Source organism: Erinaceus europaeus, chromosome 11 (assembly GCF_950295315.1).
Source record: "Erinaceus europaeus chromosome 11, mEriEur2.1, whole genome shotgun sequence".
Classification (NCBI taxonomy): Eukaryota; Metazoa; Chordata; class Mammalia; order Eulipotyphla; family Erinaceidae; genus Erinaceus; species Erinaceus europaeus.
This window is the reverse complement of record NC_080172.1, coordinates 1,801,957-1,823,097: the sequence shown is the minus strand read 5'-3', so window position 1 is coordinate 1,823,097 and position 21,141 is coordinate 1,801,957. Positions and strand designations below refer to the sequence as shown.

Genomic DNA, 21,141 nt, shown 5'->3' with positions numbered 1-21,141 from the left:
TGGGATTGTTGCTGTACTACATATTCAGGGCTCCTGGTGGCCATTTTCCCCATTTGATTGGAGAGGAGAGAGAGACATTGAGAGGAGAGAGATAGACAGATAGAGAAAGACACCTACAGACCTGCTTCACTGTTCGTGAAGTGCACCTGCCGCGTAGGTGGGAAGTGGGTCCTTGAGCCAATTACTTTGTGCCCTTAACCGGCCCTCCAATTTTTTCAAAGATTTGATTTATTTATTCATTAGAAGGTAGGAGGGAGAGAGAGACAGACAGACATCACTGTGGTACATGTACCGCCAGGGATTGAACTCAGGACCTTGTGCTTGAGAGTGCAATGCTCTATCCACTGCACCACCTCCTGGGGGAGCTAGCTCAGCTGGTAGACTCTCATGCCTGGCATTCCCAAAGTGTAGCTCCAGTTCCCCCTCTGTCCCCCACACCTTTCATGTGAACCTTTCAATCTTTCTCTCTCTCATAACAAATAAAACTTTTTAAAAAGATTGGTTGATAACATTCTATAGGCTTTGTGTACACACAGCTGTAACTCCACATTGGTATAGCTGTACCAGAAACTACACCAAGAAGTCTGGTTTCTACATATCACCCTCCACCCCAGTCTCTGTAGATAAAAGACATTTTTTTAAAGTTTTTATTTATTTATGAGAAAGATAGGAGAAGAGAGAGAAAGAACCAGACATCACTTTGGTCCATGTGCTGCCGGGGGCTGAACTCAGAACCTCATGCTTGAGAGTCCAGTGCTTTATCCACTGTGCCACCTCCCGGACCACAAAATACATATTTTTCAAATGAGTACAGTTCTGTTTGTTTTGTTTGTTTGTTTGCTTTGTTTCTGAGAACTCCAACTGTTAGTGAGTACATGGTCTAAATCCTCTTCAAATTAGTTAACATTCACTGAGATCAGTAACTGTGGATAGTCAGTCTGCTGGATGAATATAAGATCAATTTCTAAAAGAGAATTGGTGGTTCAAAGCATATCCTGGGTAGTCTCAGGATGAAGTCCTAGGCAAGCACTTATGTGAAATCAATACTGGAGATGCCTCAGGATTAGGGAAAGGAAACATTTATCACTCTTGAGTTACCATAGGCCCTCTGCCATTTCTCTGAAAGTCTGCCTGGCGCTGGGTTTGGGGCTCTGGCCCTAAGCGGTTAAGATAAAGACTCTTTTATCATGTGGGAGCAGCATCATGCCCTCTCATGAGGCCCAGTCAGGGTCTGGGAAGCATTTCGGCACGTGTTGATGTGGACATGCTGTGTCCTGTGCAGGCTTCTCTTACAGAGGAAGCTAGATCTCTCTCTCTTTCTTAGAATGTATCTCCTGAATTGTACATCTCAGCCTAACACTTGATGCTGACAGCTATTTCTTCCCAAAGATCACAAGCATTCCAAGTGCTTTCCAAAAGAAGACTACACATCACAAGGTGCTTGGGATGATGAGTCTTGAAAAGATCTGTATTGCACTTAGGCAAAGATCAGCAAGGGCAACAACAACGGACAAAAATACAGGCTCTTACATAGGCTCAGGCGAAAATTAGTAACTTCATGGGCCCCTCGGAATAGACCTAAAATAGACTTCCTACCTCCTTCCCACATGAAGACACTTAATCCCATCTGCTCTATTTCTACATTTGTGTTCCTGTTTATTAAACAGTTTGCCCTGCTTTATATCTTAACACCTTTCATCCACCAAGTTGCAGGTGCTACCATGACTCCATCCTGACCTCCCAGGCAGACGCCCTCACCCGTGTGTCCTGGAGCCTCCCCTCCCCAGACCCCTGCCCCACTAGGGACAGACAGACACAGGCTGGGGGTGTGGATCCACCTGCCAACACCCATGTCCAGTGGAGAAGCAATGACAGAAGCCAGAACTCCCACCTTCTGCTCCCCATAAAGAATTCTGGTCCACACTCCCAGAGGGATAAAGAACAGGGAAGCTTCCAATGGAGGGGATGGGACAGGGAGCTCTGGTGGTGGGAATTGTACCCCTGTTATCTTACAATCTTATTATTCATTATTAAATCACTAATAAAAAATTTTTTAAAAAAGAAGGAGAAGGAGGAGGAGGAGAAGTAGAAGTAGAAGAAAAAGAAGGAGGAGAAGGGGAAGGGGGAGGAGGAGGAGAAGGAGAAGGAGGAGAAGGAGAAGGAGGAGGAGGAGGAGAAGGAGAAGGAGAAGGAGAAGGAGAAGGAGAAGGAGAAGGAAAAAGAAGGAAGAAGGAAGAAGTAGGAGGGGACAGGAAAGGAGAAAAATACCCACCAGGAGGGATAGAGTTGTTCACATGCCAAGCCCAGTAATAACTCTACCGGGGAGTGTGCGTGTACATAGATTATAATACAGTGTGGTCCAATCCTTTGCATCTGATGGTTTCCAAACGTCCCTTACATTTCTTTTTATTTTATTTTATTTTTTTATTTATTTCTTTATTGGGGAATTAATGTTTTACATTCAACAGTAAATACAATAGTTTGTACATGCATAACATTCCCCAGTTTCCCATTTAACAATACAACCCCCACTATGTCATTTCGTCCCTTATATTTCTAACATCACCTGTTTGAGTTCATGTCATTTAGTTTCTGATGATGGCAGTTGAACATTCACTTTGGGAAACCCTGTCTGAGGCCCTCCTAAAAAGGTGACACTTAGCCTGAAGGTAGAACTTGAATGAACTGACTACGAATCAGGTGAAGATAACCCCTGCAGGGAGGAGCAGTAGCATAAAAGAAGGTCCTGGAATTAAAGAAAAATTCATCCTGTGTCCTGCAGGCTTCTCCTACAGAGGAAGCTAGATCTCTCTCTCTTTCTTAGAATGTAGCTCATGAATTGTGCATCTCAGCTCATGAATTGTACATTTCTTAAAGGAAAAATTCAACCTGGTACAGATGAAAAGCCAAGCAGAGTCGGGCGGTAGCGCAGCAGGTTAAGCGCACGTGGCGCAAAGCGCAAGGACCGGCATTAAGGACCCGGGTTTGAGCCCCCGACTCCCCACCAACAGGGGAGTCGCTTCACAGGCGGTGAAGCAGGTCTGCAGGTGTCTGTCTTTCTCTCCTCCTCTGTCTTCCCCTCCTCTCTCCACTTCTCTCTGTCCTAGCTAAGAACGACGACATCTATAACAACAACAATGATAACTACAACAACAATAAAAAACAAGGGCAACAAAAGAGAAAATAAATAAACATAATTTTTTTAAAAATATATATTTTTTTAAAAAAAAGAAAGAAAAGCCAGGGACAAAAGGGCGAGGCAAAAAGACTCTTCTGCCTGAGGCTCCAAAGTCTCAGGTTCAATCCCCCACACCACCATAAGCCAGAGCTAATCAGTGCTCTGGTGTATCTCTCTGTGTCTGTGTCTTTCTCTCTCTTCACATCACTCAAAAATAAAAAATAAGTAAAATACTTTAAAAAAAAAAAAAAAGAAAGAAAGAAAAGCCAGAGACAAAGAAAGTGAAAGAGAAAGGAGACCAAAGAGAAGACGGACTTGTCTGTTCGGAGCATTATAGTCTGTAAAAGGACTGTGGGTTTTATTCTAGTGCAGTGGGTATTAAGCAAAGGAGTGACAATCAGATTTAAGAAAAATTTCATTCTGCCTTGTGTAGGGAATAATGTACTCAAGTATGGATGCAAGACAGCAGAGGCACAAAGAAATAAAAGAATAGGCAAATTAGACTTGACCAAAATTAAAAACATTTGTGCATTAGGAACACTACCAAGAGAGTGATTAAAAAAAAAAAAGCCTACATAATGAAAAAATACTCACAAATTATACATTTGGCATGGGCCTAATAACCAGAATCTGTAAATAGTGTAGCTTAATGAGAAAATAAACTCTTCAATGAAAATATGGGCAAAGAATTAGTCTATTCAAATGAGAAAATAAACTCTTCAATGAAAATATGGGCAAAGAATTAGTCTATTCAAATGAGAAAATAAACTCTTCAATGAAAATATGGGCAAAGAATTAGTCTATTCAAAACTAGCCATTTCTCTAAGGAAGGCATGCCAAATGTCCAACAGACACTGCACAACCAAGAAAGTGGCTGAGATCAAACCCGAGAGAAAATAGCAAGTGTGGTCAAGATACAGAGAGACGGTGCTGACACTTACTGACAAAGACCGCTTATGTCTTCAACATAGACTCCATGTGACCCAGCATTCTCACTCTGATATTTACCCCCAAATTGTGAACAACTGTTAAAAGCCTGAACATAAATGTTCATAACAACATTATAAACAGTCACCAAAGGGTAGAAGCAACCCAGTTTTCCCTCAGCAGATGAGTGAATAAACAAAGAATCATCTGTGTGTGCTATGGAACAGAAAATTGGTCATGAGGAATAAAATACTACTGCAGCTACAATGTGAGAGAACCTTGAGAACACTGTGTTGGGGGCCAGGTGGTGGCGCACCCGGTTGAGCGCACATGTTACAGTGCACAAGGACCCGGGTTCAAGCCCCCGGTCCCCACCTGCTGTGGAGAAGCTTCACTAGTGATGAAACAGTGCTGCAGGTGTCTCTCTGCCTCTCTCTCCCTATCTATCACTCCTTCCCTCTCAATTTCTGGCTGTCTCTATCCAGTAAATAAATAAATAAAGATAATAAAAAAAATTAAAAAAGAAAAACATTGTGTTAAATGCTAGGAGGAGGGGAGAAGCTAGGCACAAAGGATCTTACATCATATGGTTTCATTGATATGAAATATTCAGATAGACTGACAGCAAATTTATGATTGCCAGGGACCAGGGGTTGAGGACAAAAACAACCAACCAAACAAACAAACAAACAAAAAATAGCTTAGTGGGTTTGGGGTTTTCTTTGAAGGATGATGACAAGACCCTACAAATAGAAGCAGGTAGTGGTTGAGAGTCAGTCGGTAGCGCAGCGGGTTAAGCGCAGGTGGCACAAAGCACAAGGACGGGCATAAGGATCCCAGTTCGAGCCCCCGGCTCCCCACCTGCAGGGGAGTCACTTCACAGGTGGTGAAGCAGGTCTGCAGGTGTCTGTCTTTCTCTTCCTCTCTCTGTCTTCCCCTCCTCTCTCCATTTCTCTCTGTCCTATCCAACAACAACGACATCAATAACAACAATAGTAACTACGACAACAATGAAAAACAACAAGAGCAACAAAAGAGAAAATAAATAAATATTAAAAGAAGAAGAAGAAGAAGGTAGTGGTGAAGTTTACAAGGCATTGTGAAACGCTGGATAGCACCAAATCTATACTTTTCAGAGACTATAGTGCTAAAAATTGTGTGTTCTGCATTTTACCACATTGGGGGGGGGGTGATTGCAAGAAACTTATAAGAAAGTATTTGTTTGGTAGGATTGAGATGACTTGGACTTAGGGAAGTGGGTCAGTCATAAATTTTTTTGTAAGTAGCAAGAGCATGTAGGGTAGCTTCACCGTTCATGACATGTCGCCCCTGAAGGTGGGGGCTGGGGGCTTGAACCCCGGTCCTTAAGCATGGCAGCATGTGTGCTCAGCCAAGCGCACCATCACCCTGGGTGTTGAGACCTTCACTACAATTTTCTCTTCTAATGATTTAGTTATCATTGATTGTATAAAAGTGAATAAGGGTGGTCTGGGAGGTGGCGTAGTGGATAAAGCATTCAATTCTCAAGCATGAAGTCTCCAGTTCGATCCCCGGCAGCACATGTACCAGAGTGATGGCTGGTTCTTTCTCTCCTAGTCCTATCTTTCTCATGAATAAATAAATGAATAAATGAATGAGTGGATGAATAATTAAATAAATATATAAATAAATAAATTCTTTTAAAAAAATATTTATTTTATTTATTTATTCCCTTTTGCTGCCCTTGTTGTTTTATTGTTGTAGCTATTATTGTTGTTGTCACTGTTGGATAGGACAGAGAGAAATGGAGAGAGGAGGGGAAGACAGAGAGGAGGAGAGAAAGATAGACACCTGCAGACCTGCTTCACCGCCTGTGAAGTGACTCCCCTGCAGGTGGGGAGCCGGGGTTCGAACCGGGATCCTTATGCCGGTCCTTGTGCTTTGTGCCACCTGCGCTTAACCTGCTGTGCTACAGCCTGACTCCCTAAATAAATAAATTCTTAAAAAAAAAAAAGAGTGAATAAGGGGCGGGTGGTGGTGCACCTGGTTGAGCGCACATGTGACAATGTGCAAGGACCCAGGTTCAAGCCCCTTGTCCCAATCTGCAGGGGGAGAGTTTCACAAGTGGTAAAGCAGGGCTAAGTTGTCTCTTTGTCTCTCTCCTTCTCTATCACCCCTTCTCCTCTTGATTTTCTGGCTGTCACTATCCAATAAGTAAATAAAGACGACACCAAAAATTTTTTTAAATAAAATAAAGGAGAGAGAGAAATGAAAGCAACTCTGAGATGAAGTGGTGCTGCCTAGTCTCTGAGGCTTCAAGCACACAGCCATGTTCTTCCAGGCTGAGCTATGTCCGCAGACTGAACTAGTGAAGCTCTCCCCACACCTCCCACGGCACTGCCTCCCCCACTTTTCTGACCAGAGCACAGCTGGGCTCTGGCTGCTGGTGGTGCAGGGCACTGAGCCCGGGCCCTGCAACATGCAAATCCTGTGTGATTCTGCTGGGCCGGGATCCAGCCGCTAGAGCTTCATCCTTTGCTCAAAGATGAGAACATTTTAATGACAAGGCAGACTTTTCCCAGAGTGTTCTATCTTTGTCAACAAGCTAAACCTAAAAACAAATTTAGTCTTGAAGATATATTTCTAAAAACAACATGTCATTTTGAAAATGCCAACTTATGAAACATGCCAACATTTTTCACATTTCATATTTCCCATGCAAATGCCCCTGGAGACCTCAGGAATGAGATGTCTGACGCTGTTCCAGGCATGGACGCTCCAGGAGCAGCTAACTGGCGGGTGTAGACTCCTGGAGGTGCGTCTACCTTTGGGTCATGGAGAACAGGTGCTGTCACTTTCCTTGTCTCTCCGGGGCAGGTTCAACGTTGCCTTGTGACTCTCACAGAAACACCACCTTCTTCTCCTGAACGTCAGGACTCGTGTCGCCTCATTTATAAGCCCTCCCTTAGGTCACTTCTCTCCTAAGCATTTAATTTTTCTCTGGGTTTTTTCTTTTTTTTTTATTGTTGTATTTATTATTGTTGTTGTCGTTGTTGGATAGGACAGAGAGAAATGGAGAGAGGAGGGGAAGACAGAGAGGAGGAGAGAAAGATAGACACCTGCAGACCTGCTTCTCCGCTTGTGAAGCGACGCCCCTGCAGGTGGGGAGCCGGGGTTCGAACCGGGATCCTTATGCCGGTCCTTGTGCTTTGCGCCACCTGCGCTTAACCCGCTGCGCTACAGCCCGACTCCCTCTCTGGGTTTTTTCTTTTGTCCTTCCTCCTCTGTGCTGTCTTAAGGAAATCAAATGTAGAGAGAAGCTGACATGCCGAGCTTGGGGCAGGTCTCCTGGGAAAGGCCTTGCTGTGGGAGTTGGGACACTTTCTCATGCCATGTGTCTCAGCACACCTGCTTGTCTGGGTCTGCTCTCTGCTCTTCTGGGTCTCTGTTTCCTGTTTGTTAAAAATAATAATAATAATAATAATAATAATGGGGTGTGGAGAGGAGGCAGGCGGTAGTGATGCCTGCTGACTGAATGCACATATTACCACGTGCGGTGACCCAGGTTCAATCCCCATTCCCTCCTGCAGGAGGGACGCTTTGTGAGTGGTGGAGCAGGGCTGTTGGTGTCTCTCTTCCTCTCTGCCTCTCTTCTCAATTTCTATCTCCCTTGTCAAATAGAAAATTGGGAGGGGGGGGGTCGTGCAGTGGTGCAGCGGGTTAAGTGCAGGTGGCACAAAGCACAAGGACCAGCGTAAGGATCCCGGTTCGAGCCCCCGGCTCCCCACATGCAGGGGAGTCTCACAGGTGGTGAAGCAGGTCTGCAGGTGTCTGTCTTTCTCTCCCCCTCTCTGTCTTCCCCTCCTCTCTCCATGTCTCTCTGTCCTATCCAACAACAGCAACAACAGCAACAATGGGAAAAAAAATGGCTGCCCTGGAGGCACCAAAAAAAAAATTTTTTTTTTTAAGGAAAATGGATCCCAGAAGCAGGGGATTCATCATGCAATAACCTTGGTGGCAAAAAGGGGAATGAATGAATGAATGAATGTGAAAGAGAGATGGCTTGAGTTGTAATCCCTTCAAGTTTAATTTTCTGTGATTTTATAATGTAAACCAAGATGTAGGACGAGGTAGTAGTAAAAGTTGATTTCGACAGCAAACATGAGGAGGAGAAAGGTTTATTGTGGCTGAATTGTTTAGAATTTTCTTTTTTCATAATTAAAAATTGGGTGGCAGCTAGACCAGTGGTTAAGTGGCTCAGTCAACATCAGGAGTAGCATCTATTTTTTTCTTTTTAGAAATGCGTGCTCGTGTGCGCGTGTGTCTGGCAGGGTCTGCCGTGCAGAGAGTGCGTGGTCTGAAGGTCTGGGGACCTGGCGACACCCACAAACCCAGACACTCAAGGTAGCAGGCATGTCCGCCTCACGGTAGTGCCCTCACTCTCCTGCACGCTTCTCCCTCCCGTCTGTCCCCATCCACCCCAGGCAGCCTGTGACTGCTTGGCGGGGTCTTCCTCTGCCTTCTCTGACAGAACAACAGCCTGTATTCCTTTTGTCACCCCGGATCATTGATTCGAGCTTCACTGGTGTCTCACATGTGTCGATATTTTGCTCTTTCAAGAGAGAGAGGCCAAGACAGGTGGACTGTCCTATTCTGTACGCTGCTGGGAGCTGAACCTGGGACCTCACACATGTCACTAAAGCCTGGTAGTTTATTCCTTTCTATTCACTGGCAGATTATTATCACAGGTTGCTTATCTGCTCTTTTATTGAAGGACATGGCATTGTTTCTAGTTTTTGACCATTACCAGTTAAGTTGTCAACTTCTGTGTAAAATTCTCAGTGTAGACATATATTTCTTCTTCCCCGAGGAGATATTTCACTATATATTATATAGAATATACATTATATAATGTATGGCATATTTTGCTATTTATTTGTATTCTTTTTATTTATTTTTATTCGGGGGTTAATGGTTCACAGTCTAGTCTTTAACACGTGGGCACAGCCTCTTGTCTCCCCTTAACCAGTGAGACACACTAGGACCCCACTGTCCCTTCACCCTGTCCCTTGAATAAGACAGAGAGGAACTGAGAGGGAATGGAGATAGAGAGGGTCTTGGAGAGTCTCTCCACTCTTCTGCGTTTCTGTTTCCTGTTGTTAGAGAGGGAGAGGGAGAGGGAGAGGGAGAAGGATAATGAGAGGGAGAGGGAGAATGAGAGGGAGAGGGAGAATGAGAGGGAGAGGGAGACGGAGAGGGAGAATGAGAGGAAGAGGGAGAGGGAGAGGGAGAGGGAGAAGGATAATGAGAGGGAGAATGAGAGGGAGAGGGAGAGGATGAGAGAGAGGGAGAGGGAGAGGGAGAATGAGAGGGAGAGGGAGGGGGAGAGAGGGAGAGAGGGAGAGAGAGAGAGAGGGGGGGGGGGGAGAGGTCTGCAACACTGCTTCAGAGCTCGTGAAACTTTCCCTAGGGCTGGGGGCTTGAAACTGAGTCCTTGTGCATGGTAGCACATGCACTTCGCCAGATGTGCCACCACCCAGTTCCTCTTATATTTTTATTATTTTCCCCAGGTGAGTAATTTATTATTCTTCTTTTACAGAACTGGGACCTTGCACTGGACCCCTTCTTCAATCAGACAGAGAGGCAGAAAGAGACATCACAGTACCTGAACTTCCTCTAGTGATAAAGCATTTCCCATGTGGCGCTGGGGCTTGAACCTGGCCCACCCTAGGCCACATATTAGGTGATGCCCTACCTAGTGAGCTATCTTGCCAGTTTTTGTCTTGTTTTGTTTTACTAGAGCCCTGCTCAGCTCTGGCTTATAGTGGTGCAGGGGACTGAACCTGGGACTTTGGGGCCTCAAGCATGAGAGACTCTTTGCATAACCATGATGCTGTCCACTCCTGCCCTCTCCAGCCCTATTTTTCTTTTGCAAGCTTTTCTGTTAGATTTGTTAAGGCATAATTAGCATACATAGTACAAGTGAGTGGCTTCTGACAAATGTTAGGCTCACAGCCACCATCACAGTCTAGATGACTTCATAGCCCTGGAAGCTCCCAGGCGACTTTGCAGTCACTCTCCTTCCTCAGCTCCGGAAAGGTAGTGAGTCGCCACCAGCCCAGTAACTGAACTCGGCCCAGGTGTTACAAGAAAGAGATAAGACATTTAATCCACTGTACACAATACAAGGGGGGAAGACAAGCAGTTCTCACCGTGTCCGTGTCATAGTGACCTTGTAGTGTTAACAAGCGTGTTTCATAATCGCTAGGTCTGCTCTCCACTGACTGTCACAGACACGGACTTTAAACAGGCGCGTCCTCAGGCACCATCTATCATGGCAGACTGGGGGGCTCCGTAGAAGGAAGGAGGAGCACTAAGGGAGTTGGGGCCTAAGTCCCTGGTGGAACAGGTCGGGGTGAGACGTACAGATTTCTGTGTTGGGGGATGTGGAAATGTGCCCTGTGTCAGCAACAATCCTGTAAGTCAACGTGTCCACAATAAAGGGATACCGGAGCTGGAGAAAAAGAGAGAGAAACTGAAATAATGTTGATACTGTAAGGAAGTTAATCCCCATATAAAAGAACTTATGGGGGGGAAAAAAAAGACTTATGCTGGAGACATTATGTTTGCACAAACACGCTCCTTGGATTCTACTCAGATTAATGGAAACTTCCAGTGTTTCCATAAATGGCTTCCTGAACTAGTGGAGTCATACTCTGGACACGGAGTCCTAGTTGGGTACGAGTGAGTATGGAGTCCTAGTGGAGTCCTAGTTGAGTACCAGTGAGTACAGAGTCCTAGTGGAGTCCTGCTCTGGACACGAAGTCCTAGTTAAGTACCAGTGAGTACAGAGTCCTAGTGGAGTCCTGCTCTGGACACGGAGTCCTAGTTGGGTACCAGTGAGTACGGAGTCCTAGTGGAGTCCTGCTCTGGACACGAAGTCCTAGTTGAGTACCAGTGAGTACAGAGTCCTAGTGGAGTCCTGCTCTGGACACGGAGTCCTAGTTGGGTACCAGTGAGTACGGAGTCCTAGTGGAGTCCTGCTCTGGACACGGAGTCCTAGCTGAGTACCAGTGATTACGAGTCCTAGTGGAGTCCTGCTCTGGACACGAAGTCCTAGTTGGGTACCAGTGAGTACGAGTCCTAGTGGAGTCCAGCTCTGGACACTGAGTCCTAGTTGGGTCCTAGTGAGTACGGAGCCCTAATGGAGTCCTGCTCTGGACACGGAGTCCTAGTTGGGTACTAGTGAGTACGGAGCCCTAGTGGTGTCCTGCTCTGGACACGGAGTCCTAGTTGAGTACCAGTGAGTACGGAGTCCTAGTGGAGTCTGCTCTGGACACGGAGTCCTAGTTGAGTACCAGTGAGTATGGAGTCCTAGTGGAGTCCTGCTCTGGACACGGAGTCCTAGTTGAGTACCAGTGAGTACGGAGTCCTAGTGGAGTCTGCTCTGGACACGGAGTCCTAGTTGAGTACCAGTGAGTATGGAGTCCTAGTGGGGTCCTGCTCTGGACACGGAGTCCTAGTTGAGTACCAGTGAGTATGGAGTCCTAGTGGAGTCCTGCTCTGGACACGGAGTCCTAGTTGGGTACCAGTGAGTACGGAGCCCTAGTGGAATCCTGCTCTGGACACGGAGTCCTAGTTGAGTACCAGTGATTACGAGTCCTAGTGGAGTCCTGCTCTGGACACGGAGTCCTAGTTGAGTACCAGTGAGTACGGAGTCCTAGTGGAGTCCTGCTCTGGACACAGAGTCCTAGTTGGGTACTAGTGAGTACGGAGTCCTAGTGGAGTCCTGCTCTGGACACGGAGTCCTAGTTGAGTACCAGTGAGTACAGAGTCCTAGTGGGGTCCTGCTCTGGACACGGAGTCCTAGTTGGGTCCTAGTGAGTACGGAGCCCTAATGGAGTCCTGCTCTGGACACAGATTCCTAGTTGGGTACCAGTGAGTACGGAGCCCTAGTGGAGTCCTGCTCTGGACACGGAGTCCTAGTTGGGTCCTAGTGAGTACGGAGTCCTAGTGGGGTCCTGCTCTGGACACGGAGTCCTAGTTGGGTACCAGTGAGTATGGAGTCCTAGTGGAGTCCTGCTCTGGACACAGAGTCCTAGTTGGGTACCAGTGAGTACGAGTCCTAGTGGAGTCTTGCTCTGGACACTGAGTCCTAGTTGGGTACCAGTGAGTACGGAGTCCTAGTGGAGTCCTGCTCTGGACACTGAGTCCTAGTTGGGTACCAGTGAGTACGGAGTCCTAGTGGAGTCCTGCTCTGGACACGGAGTCCTAGTTGGGTACCAGTGAGTACGGAGTCCTAGTGGAGTCCTGCTCTGGACACGGAGTCCTAGTTGGGGAGACAGCTCACCCGAGAGGCTGCTTACTCTTCCACATGAGATGGTGGTTTTAGCCAAGAACCATGCAGAAGCATGGCGGCCATGGGTGGTAATATTAGGCAGTTGCTGTAGTCTCTATCTCTCAACAGATAGATGATAGGTAGATAGAGAAGTAGATAATAGATAGATAGATAGATAGATAGATAGATAGATAGATAGATAGAAAGATCTTGACCTGGGACAGTGATGTCCCAGTATCAACCCAAAATAAACAATATGAATCTTATGCAGCTCACAAAGGGTTGGGGAAACAGCACAATGGTTATGCAAGAGATTTCATGCCTCAAGCTCTGAGTTACCAGGTTCACTCCCCAGCACCACCATAAGCCAGAGCTGAGCTGGGCTCCCTTTTTAAAAAAAAAAAAATTTATATTTATTTATTTATTTTCCCTTTTGTTGCCCTTGTTTTTCATTGCTGTTGTAGTTATTACTGTTATTGATGTCGTCACTGTTAGATAGGACAGAGAAATGGAGAGAGGAGGGGAAGACAGAGAGGGGGAGAGAAAGATAGACACCTGCAGAACTGCTTCACTGCCTGTGAAGCGACTCCCCTGCAGGTGGGGAGCTGGGGGCTCGAACCAGGATCCTTACTCCGTTCCTTACGCTTCTCTCCACATTCACAGAAGCCGCTGTGCTACCACCCGACTCCCAACTCCTTTGAGCTTTCTCTCTGCATTTCTCTGATTAAATAAAAAAAATTAAATAATAAAATAATAAATAAAATTAAATAATAAAATGCACACAACTTCAGTACAAGTTTCTAAAAAAAGTTTTATTTCTTTATTTTGTTACCAAGACCAACAAAATACATGAATCAGTCATATCTCTTCTATTTCCATGTTGAGGTCTAGTTAGAACCATATTAAGTGGGAGTCGGGCTGTAGCGCAGCAGGTTAAGCGCACGTGGCACAAAGCGCAAGGACCCGCGCAAGGATCCCCGTTCCAGCCCCTGGCTCCCCACCTGCAGGGGGGTCACTTCCCAGGCGGTGAAGCAGGTCTGCAGGTGTCTGTCTTTCTCTCCCCCTCTCTGTCTTCCCCTCCTTTCTCCATTTCTCTCTGTCCTATCCAACAACAACGACATCAATAACAACAATAATAACTACAACAACAATAAAACAACAACAAGGGCAACAAGAGGGAAAATAAATAAATAAATATTAAAAAAAATTTTTTTAAAGAACCATATCAAGTTTGGGAAACAAATTTCCCGAACTATCTCATCACCGACAGTATTTTATAAAAATATTTCTATGTCAGGCTACCCTTGACTGAAAAACAAAGCGCGTTTCCAGGAGAGGGCGATTGGCTGCACCTGCCCTGAGATGCCTGCCTCCCACGGTTGTGGTTCAAGTGAAGGCACTGTTGTGTGATGTTTGAAGTTCAAATAATTCATATTTATTTTGAAAACAATTCCTTAAGCTGAATTTAGAGTGCGAACCTTTGTTATAAAAAGCATACAGAGTATTTCTGTGTGAGGTAGAAGTCTTTCTAGGTTAACAAAGCCAGACTTCCCCATGGACTTGATCCTTTAAGCAAACTGTAGAGAATAGCAGGGCAGTGCTGTTTCCAGAAGATTATGTACACATATATGTAGAAATACAAGTTTGGGGGGTGTCGGCCATAGCACAGAGGGTTAAGCACACCTAACACAAAGCACAAGGACTGGCTGTAAGGATCCCAGTTTGAGCCCCCGGCTCCCCACCTGCAGGGGAGTCGCTTCCCAGGCGGTGAAGCAGGTCTGCAGGTGTCTGTCTTTCTCTCCCCCCTCTCTGTCTTCCCCTCCTCTCTCCATTTCTCTCTGTCCTATCCAACAACAACAACAATAATCACTACAATGATAAGACAACAAGAGCAACAAAAGGGAATAAATATTTTTAAAAATTAAAAAAAAAGAAATACAAATTTGGGGGCGAGGAGGCTTAAATGCTGCTGCTACCTTAGAAGCTGTCCTTGTAGAACTTGAGTTTATTTTTCATGGAGCCTAAGAATGCTCAAAATTGTTTCTTCATCTTTGAATTTGGGAGCCAAACAGTATTGTAAATGTCTCCCATGGAGGTAGGGTGGTGGGCACATGCCTCATGCATCAGGACCTGGGTTCAAGCCTGTCCTTCCAGCTTGCTAAAGGGAAGTGTGGCAAATGTGGAGCAGTGCTGTAAGCTGATGTCTCTTCCTCTCTTCCTCTCTCTCCCACTGGAAGGAAGGAAGGAAGGAAGGAAGGAAGGAAGGAAGGAAGGAAGGAAGGAAGGAAGGGGAAAGGGAAGGGAAAGAGAAAGGAAGGGGAGGGGAGGGGAAGGGAAGGGAAGGGAAGGGAAGGGAAGGGAAGGGAAGGGAAGGGAAGGGAAGGGAAGGGAAGGGAAGGGAAGGGAAGGGAAGGGAAGGGAAGGGAAGGGGAAGGGGAAGGGGAAGGGGAAGGGGAAGGAAAGAGAAGGGAAAGGAAAGGGAAGGGAAAGGAAGGGAAGGGAAGGGACAGGAAGGGAAGGGAAGGGAAGGGAAGGGAAGGGAAGGGAAGGGAAGGGAAGGGAAGGGAAGGGAAGGGAAGGGAAGGGGGAAGAAAATGGCCACTGGCAATAGTAGAGTTCTTATGTAGGCTCTAAGCCCCATCAATAAGCTTGGTGGCAAAACCAGCCAACCAGCCAACCAACCAACAAATAAAATCTCTATTAGCAACGTTCTACCTCACAAGGAATCCACGTGCAGACACACTGAGCTCTGCTGTGAGAGAGAGTGTACACAGTGGCTTTTGTAGAGTTTGAGTACCTCAGTGCAGAAGTTATCTGAAATGGCCCCTTTGCTTTAATTAACAGCTCCCTCCTCCTTATAAATATCATTTGTTTGTGACAACTTAGTATTTCCAGCTCCAACTTTTCTGCTTGCAGACAATCTCACTTCATCTTTCGCATAGGAAGTTACAACGGCATTCCCGACATGGTAGAATCATTAAGCAGCACCTTCTCCCCAAGGCCAGCTGAAATGTTTCATCTTTTCCTGGAGGTCTACACAGCAGGCTTCTGGTTCAAACTTTCCTTAGCAGTGTTTAAGTAGAGAGCAAGATGGAGTCAGCAGTGCTAACTTACAGCAACAGCTGAATGGAGAAGAAGGCTGCTGTTGGTGGAGGCTAAGTTAGGAAGCCAGTCTGACCAACACAGACTGGAGAGCAAGCTTTGCAAATGGAGGTGAGGGGGTGTCTCTTTCTGTCCCAATTAGGCTTCCAGGGGCCTAACAGCCTGTGAATACTGAGAAGTTCTCCATGGAAGGTCATGCATCTCTCAGACGCAGCTGAGGAGTACGCAATATATATTCCCACGTGCAAATCGCATGGTCAGAAAATGGCTGGGGAACCTATACTGCAGAATGAGGGGACAGGTCAACAAAGATTCCAGTGAGCAGACTTCATCAGCCAGCTGTCCCACAGCCATGGGCCTGCTTTCTTGTTGGTCCAGAGGTAAGATTCTGTCTTGACCCAGTCAGCATCAAGAGTCCAACAAAATGGCTGTTCCCAGAGAGGAGCTGTCACATGGTCCACACTTACAAGTCAGGTAAGTGTTTTGCTTTCTTTTTTTTTCCATTTTATTTTTATTTTATTAATAGTTGTTTATTCCCTTTTGTTGCCCTTGTTTTGTTGTTGTTGTTGTTATTGTTGTTATTGATGTTGTCGGTGTTAGGACAGAGAGAAATGGAGAGAGGAGGGGAAGAAAGAGAGGGGGAGAGAAAGACAGACACCTTCAGACCTGCTTCACCACCTGTGAAGCAACTCCCCTGCAGGTGGGGAGCCGGGGGCTCGAACAGGGATCCTTATGCGGGTCCTTGCGCTTTGCTCCACGTGCACTTAGCCCGCTGCGCTACCGCCCGACTCCCGTGTTTTGCTTTCTTAAGCCTAAATATAATCATCTCAACTTTGACAAGAAGCAAAAGGAACATATTCCGATTGATCCAAAGCACACCCTCTCTGGAAGGGACGTGGGCACCCCACGTTCATGGCTGCATTGCTCATGCCCATGGACAGATGACAGGAGAAAGAAGTCACTGCCTACGTACTCTGTGGAATGAATACTCCTCTCAGATAGAAAAGAAAAGATAATATTCTGTCCCTTGGGACAAAATGAATGGAACTAGAGGTGACTGATGATGCTTAGCAAAATAAATAAAGAGGTGAAAGACGGCTGCCAAATGATTTCACTCATATGTGGAATCTGGAGAACTGAAACACATGAACTTGCAATATATATATATACATATATATACGGAAGTCAAAGAAACTGTCTCTAAGACTTTGCGAGACTATGATGGCCATCCCTGGCTGGGTGTGGGCACAGAGCGTTGGTGATGGGGGTGCGTGTGGAACTCCACCAGGAGTCCAACAGCCCAACAAGCCACATTAATCTCAAATAAGAAATGGCCTATAAAAATAACAAAGCCCACGATGACGGAAAGGACCTAGGTTGGGGGTGAGAGTATTTTGTAGATACGTATCATGGCAAGATGAAAGATTAACGCCTGTACTGTCAACCATTACCATCCCAATTAAAATAATGTCTACAAATATTAAGGAAAAAAAAGAGGGGTGACATTGCACTGTTCTGTTTATTTTTATTACAAGCTCAGTCTGATTCCTATTCTTCTGTCTGAGCCAGAAGCAGAAAGAAGTCTTAGATTTGGGGGGGGTAACTAATTTTTTTTTTAATTTTTTTCTTTTTCTTCTTTTCTTTCTTTATTTTTTCCCTTTTGTTGCCCTTGTTTTATTGTTGTAGTTATTATTGTTGTTATTATTGATGTGGTCGTTGTTGGACAGGACAGAGAGAAATGGAGAGAGGAGGGGAAGACAGAGAGGGGGAGAGAAAGACAGACACCTGCAGACCTGCTTCACTGCCTGTGAAGCGACTCCCCTGCAGGTGGGGAGCCGGGGGCTCAAACCGGGATCCTTACACCTGTCCTTGCACTTTGCACCACTAGCACTTAACCCACTGTGCTACCGCCCGACCCCTTAATTTTTTTTATTATCTTTATTTATTGGATAGAGACAGCCAGAAATTGAGAGAAAGGGGGGTGAGAGGGAGAGAGACAGAGAGACATCTGCAGCACTGCTTCACCACTCGCAAAGATTTCCCCCCTACAGGTGGGGACTGGGGTCTTGAACCCAGGACCTTGTGCATTGTGCTGCCAAGAACATATGTGTACACAGATCTTTTTGGATGGATGTGTTGGGTTCCTTAGGATATATTCCCAGGAGAGGAATTGCAGGGTCATAGGGTAGGTCCATTTCTAGCCTTCTGAGAGTTCTCCAGACTGTTCTCCACAGAGGATGGACCAATTGACATTCCCACCAGCAGTGCAGGAGGCTCCTTTGACCCCACACCCTTAGAGAGGCCTTCTTGGTCACTGCCAGGCCACCCCATCACCTGGGACCCTAGTCAGGGGATCCTAGGATTCCCACATAGATTCAATGGGCGGAGACATCTAACAGACCCCTCTCTCCACCATCTCTAGTCACTTCCATCACGAATGTCATTATAAGCTCTCTGTGGGGTTCTTCAGACCGTTCACTCATTATAAATTATCAGTTGTAAGGACTCCCCACTCTCTGCAGGGAGGCTGTCAGCCTGCTCTGCCTCTCAAGGAAGACGGGTCCTGAAGTGAGTGCAGCCTAGAATGTTCCAGCTGTGACCATGGACTGTGAGCTCAGACTGACAGGGACTCAGAGGCCACACAGGCTCCTGTGCTGAATAGGAATAGATATTGGCCCTGGGTCAGATCAACATGGTAAATAGTAAATTATATTTGTATATTTTCTTCAAGTTTGGGAGCTAACTTATCAAATAAAGAAGGGTCTACAATATCTGGGAAGGGCAAGAGACTGGATGACTTAATGATGGCCTTCTTGGTCACTAACAGGCCACCCCATCGCCTGGGGCGCTAGTCAGGGAGTCCTTGATTCAGCTTTCTAGTCTAGCTGAGTCAGCCCTGATCCAGCTTTCTAGTCCTATTCTCAACTCTGACTACATCTTCCCAGACAATATTTTTAGTCCACCTGATATTTTTAGCTTTCAAGCTCCTGTAAGAGTTACCACAGTCATGGGCCCCTAGGAACATACCTAAGATAGACTTCCTTGCTTCTTCCTACCCTAAAATTCCTATTTTCATCTGCCCTATCCCTACTTTTTGGTTCCTGTTTATTAAACATTTTTTCCTACGTTATACCTTATTGCCTTTCCACCACCAAGTTGCAGATGCTACTAGGATTTCATCCTGACCTCCCTGGGCAGACAACCTCACCCATGTGTCCTGCAACCCCACCTCCCCAGAGCCCTGCCCCACCCAGCAGGTAGCACCTGGACCGCAGGCCATCGAAAGGATAAAGCTCTCACTGTTCTTGGCCCCTCTGTGCATCTGCCACTTCCAGACTCATCAAAATCTGTGTGGCATGGCTATGAGTCATCCGGCTACATGCTTTCCTGTCTGCTCTCCTCCTGCTTCATTGATTGGGCTGAGCGCTGAGTAGTCGCACTCCCACTCCATAACAGCACAAGCACTTCTCCCTGGTCTGCCACACAGACTTAACTTCCAACAGGAGCTGAGTTCCAAGGCCCACACACTGCAGTCATGTACTCTATTGATTGCACTGTTCCGGTTACCTGTTTTTGGAGACACAGCACTGTGGTGGCTATCTTTAGGAAGCAGGCTGAAAAAAGAAATTAGCCAGGGCCAGGTAGCAGTGCTGACTGAGTGCACACATGACAGCTCGCAAAGACCCAGGTTCAAACCCCTGGTCCCCACCTGCAGGGGGAAAGCTTCACGAGTGGTGAAGCAGGACTGCAGGTGTCTCTCTGTCTCTCTCCTTATCTCCCCCTTCCCTCTCAATTTCTCTCTGTCTGTATTCAATAATAAATAAATAAAACATTTTTTGAAAAAGAAAGAAAAGAATCTTAAAAAAGGAAAGAGATTATTCTAGACCGATAGACTCTCAAATATGCGCTGTCAGAGACTCCTCTGGTGTCTGCTGCCTCTTACTTCCGCAGCTCTCCCCGTCCTTGCTGGTCCATTGCTGGCCTGCCTGTTTCGAAATCTAACTGGTACCAAGTGTGATAATACGTTCACTGCACCACACTCACAACATGTGAAACTCAAGCACTGTCAGTAACAAGGCAGAAGAGAGGATTAAGGGCCTTTGCTGACTCATAGACTCCGTCAGATTTCCCCAAAACTGACTGAAATAAACATGCCATCATCTATATAAATATCTGTCTCTTGCTCTGTAAACACAGCTCCAAATAAAAATGTTCACACCTCTTCCCACCACAAGGCTGCTCCTGAGTCTATTCTGGAAAGAAATTCTGAGCAGGAGACAGACTGGCTTAGAATTCCTCCCTAGGGGAAGTCAAGTCACATGAATTAGAGCAGTATTTTAATATTACTTTTCTACTAACAGCTGGTTCTTTGACTATTCCAGGCATCTGAAAGAGCGTGTGTATTGTACTACTTAGTGCCGGCAGTCCCTCACAGACAGAGCTGTGTGACAGTCTTAATGCTCACTGTAAGGAGTTGTACACATCACTTCCAGATCAACAGGGAGCTGTGACAGTCCTAATGCCCTCTGTAAGGGACTGTGCGCATCACTTCCAGATCAACGGGGAGCTGTGACAGTCCTAATGCCCTCTGTAAGGGACTGTGCGCATCACTTCCAGATCAACGGGGAGCTGTGACAGTCCTAATGCCCTCTGTAAGGGACCGTGCGCATCACTTCCAGATCAACGGGGAGCTGTGACAGTCCTAATGCCCTCTGTAAGGGACCGTGCGCATCACTTCCAGATCAACGGGGAGCTGTGACAGTCCTAATGCCCACTGTAAGGGACCGTGCGCATCACTTCTAGGTCAACGGGGAGCTGTGACAGTCCTAATGCCCACTGTAAGGGACTGTGCGCATCACTTCCAGATCAACGGGGAGCTGTGACAGTCCTAATGCCCTCTGTAAGGGACTGTGCGCATCACTTCCAGATCAACGGGGAGCTGTGACAGTCCTAATGCCCACTGTAAGGAGTTGTACGCATCACTTCCAGATCAACGGGGAGCTGTGACAGTCCTAATGCCCACTGTAAGGAGTTGTACGCATCACTTCCAGATCAACGGGGAGCTGTGGGTTGTTGCAGGTTCTTTCTTGTCCTGATGACATGCTTGTGAAAAAAGGCCTTTGCACCTCATCATCTGGGGCTCTAGTTGGAAATCCACACAGATATGATGGCCTAGACCTCTAACAGATCCCTCTCTCCACCATCACTGGTCACTTCCATCAGGAACATCATCATAAGTGGACCTTTCCAGGATCTTGCCCTCACTGTAGAGCAGCAAATATAGTAAAACACAGATCACTCAAGGTAGACCTGCCAAGGGAGCACAGAAACTCATACACCCTCAACCAAAGACTGACCTTTAAGAAAATATTATTGGTGGTTTAACACAAGATTGTAAGATAATAGTGGTATAATTTCATAGTAGCATCTGCAACTTGGTGGCTGAAAGGCAGTAAGATATAAAGCGGGACAAATTGCTTAATAATCAGGGACTCAAAGGTAAAGAGTAGAGTAAATGCAGCTAAGGGTCTTTGTGTGGGAAGAAGCTAGGAATCTATTTTAGTATGTTCCAAAGGGCTCATGACTTTAGTAATGTTTGCCTGAGCCTGACAGCTAA

At 46.2% G+C, this 21,141-nt stretch overlaps 1 protein-coding gene across 1 annotated transcript in view; it reads right to left on the bottom strand.

Annotated features, from left to right (window-relative positions):
- Nucleotides 1-7,321: 7,321 nt before the first annotated feature.
- NSA2 (NSA2 ribosome biogenesis factor) overlaps nt 7,322-21,141 on the bottom strand; it is a 116,436-nt gene continuing 102,616 nt past the window's right edge. The window contains exon 5 of the mRNA XM_060201060.1: nt 7,322-7,338. Within this exon, the coding sequence (XP_060057043.1) occupies nt 7,337-7,338 (2 nt within the window). The 3' untranslated portion in view covers nt 7,322-7,336. The remainder of the gene's footprint in view (nt 7,339-21,141) is intronic.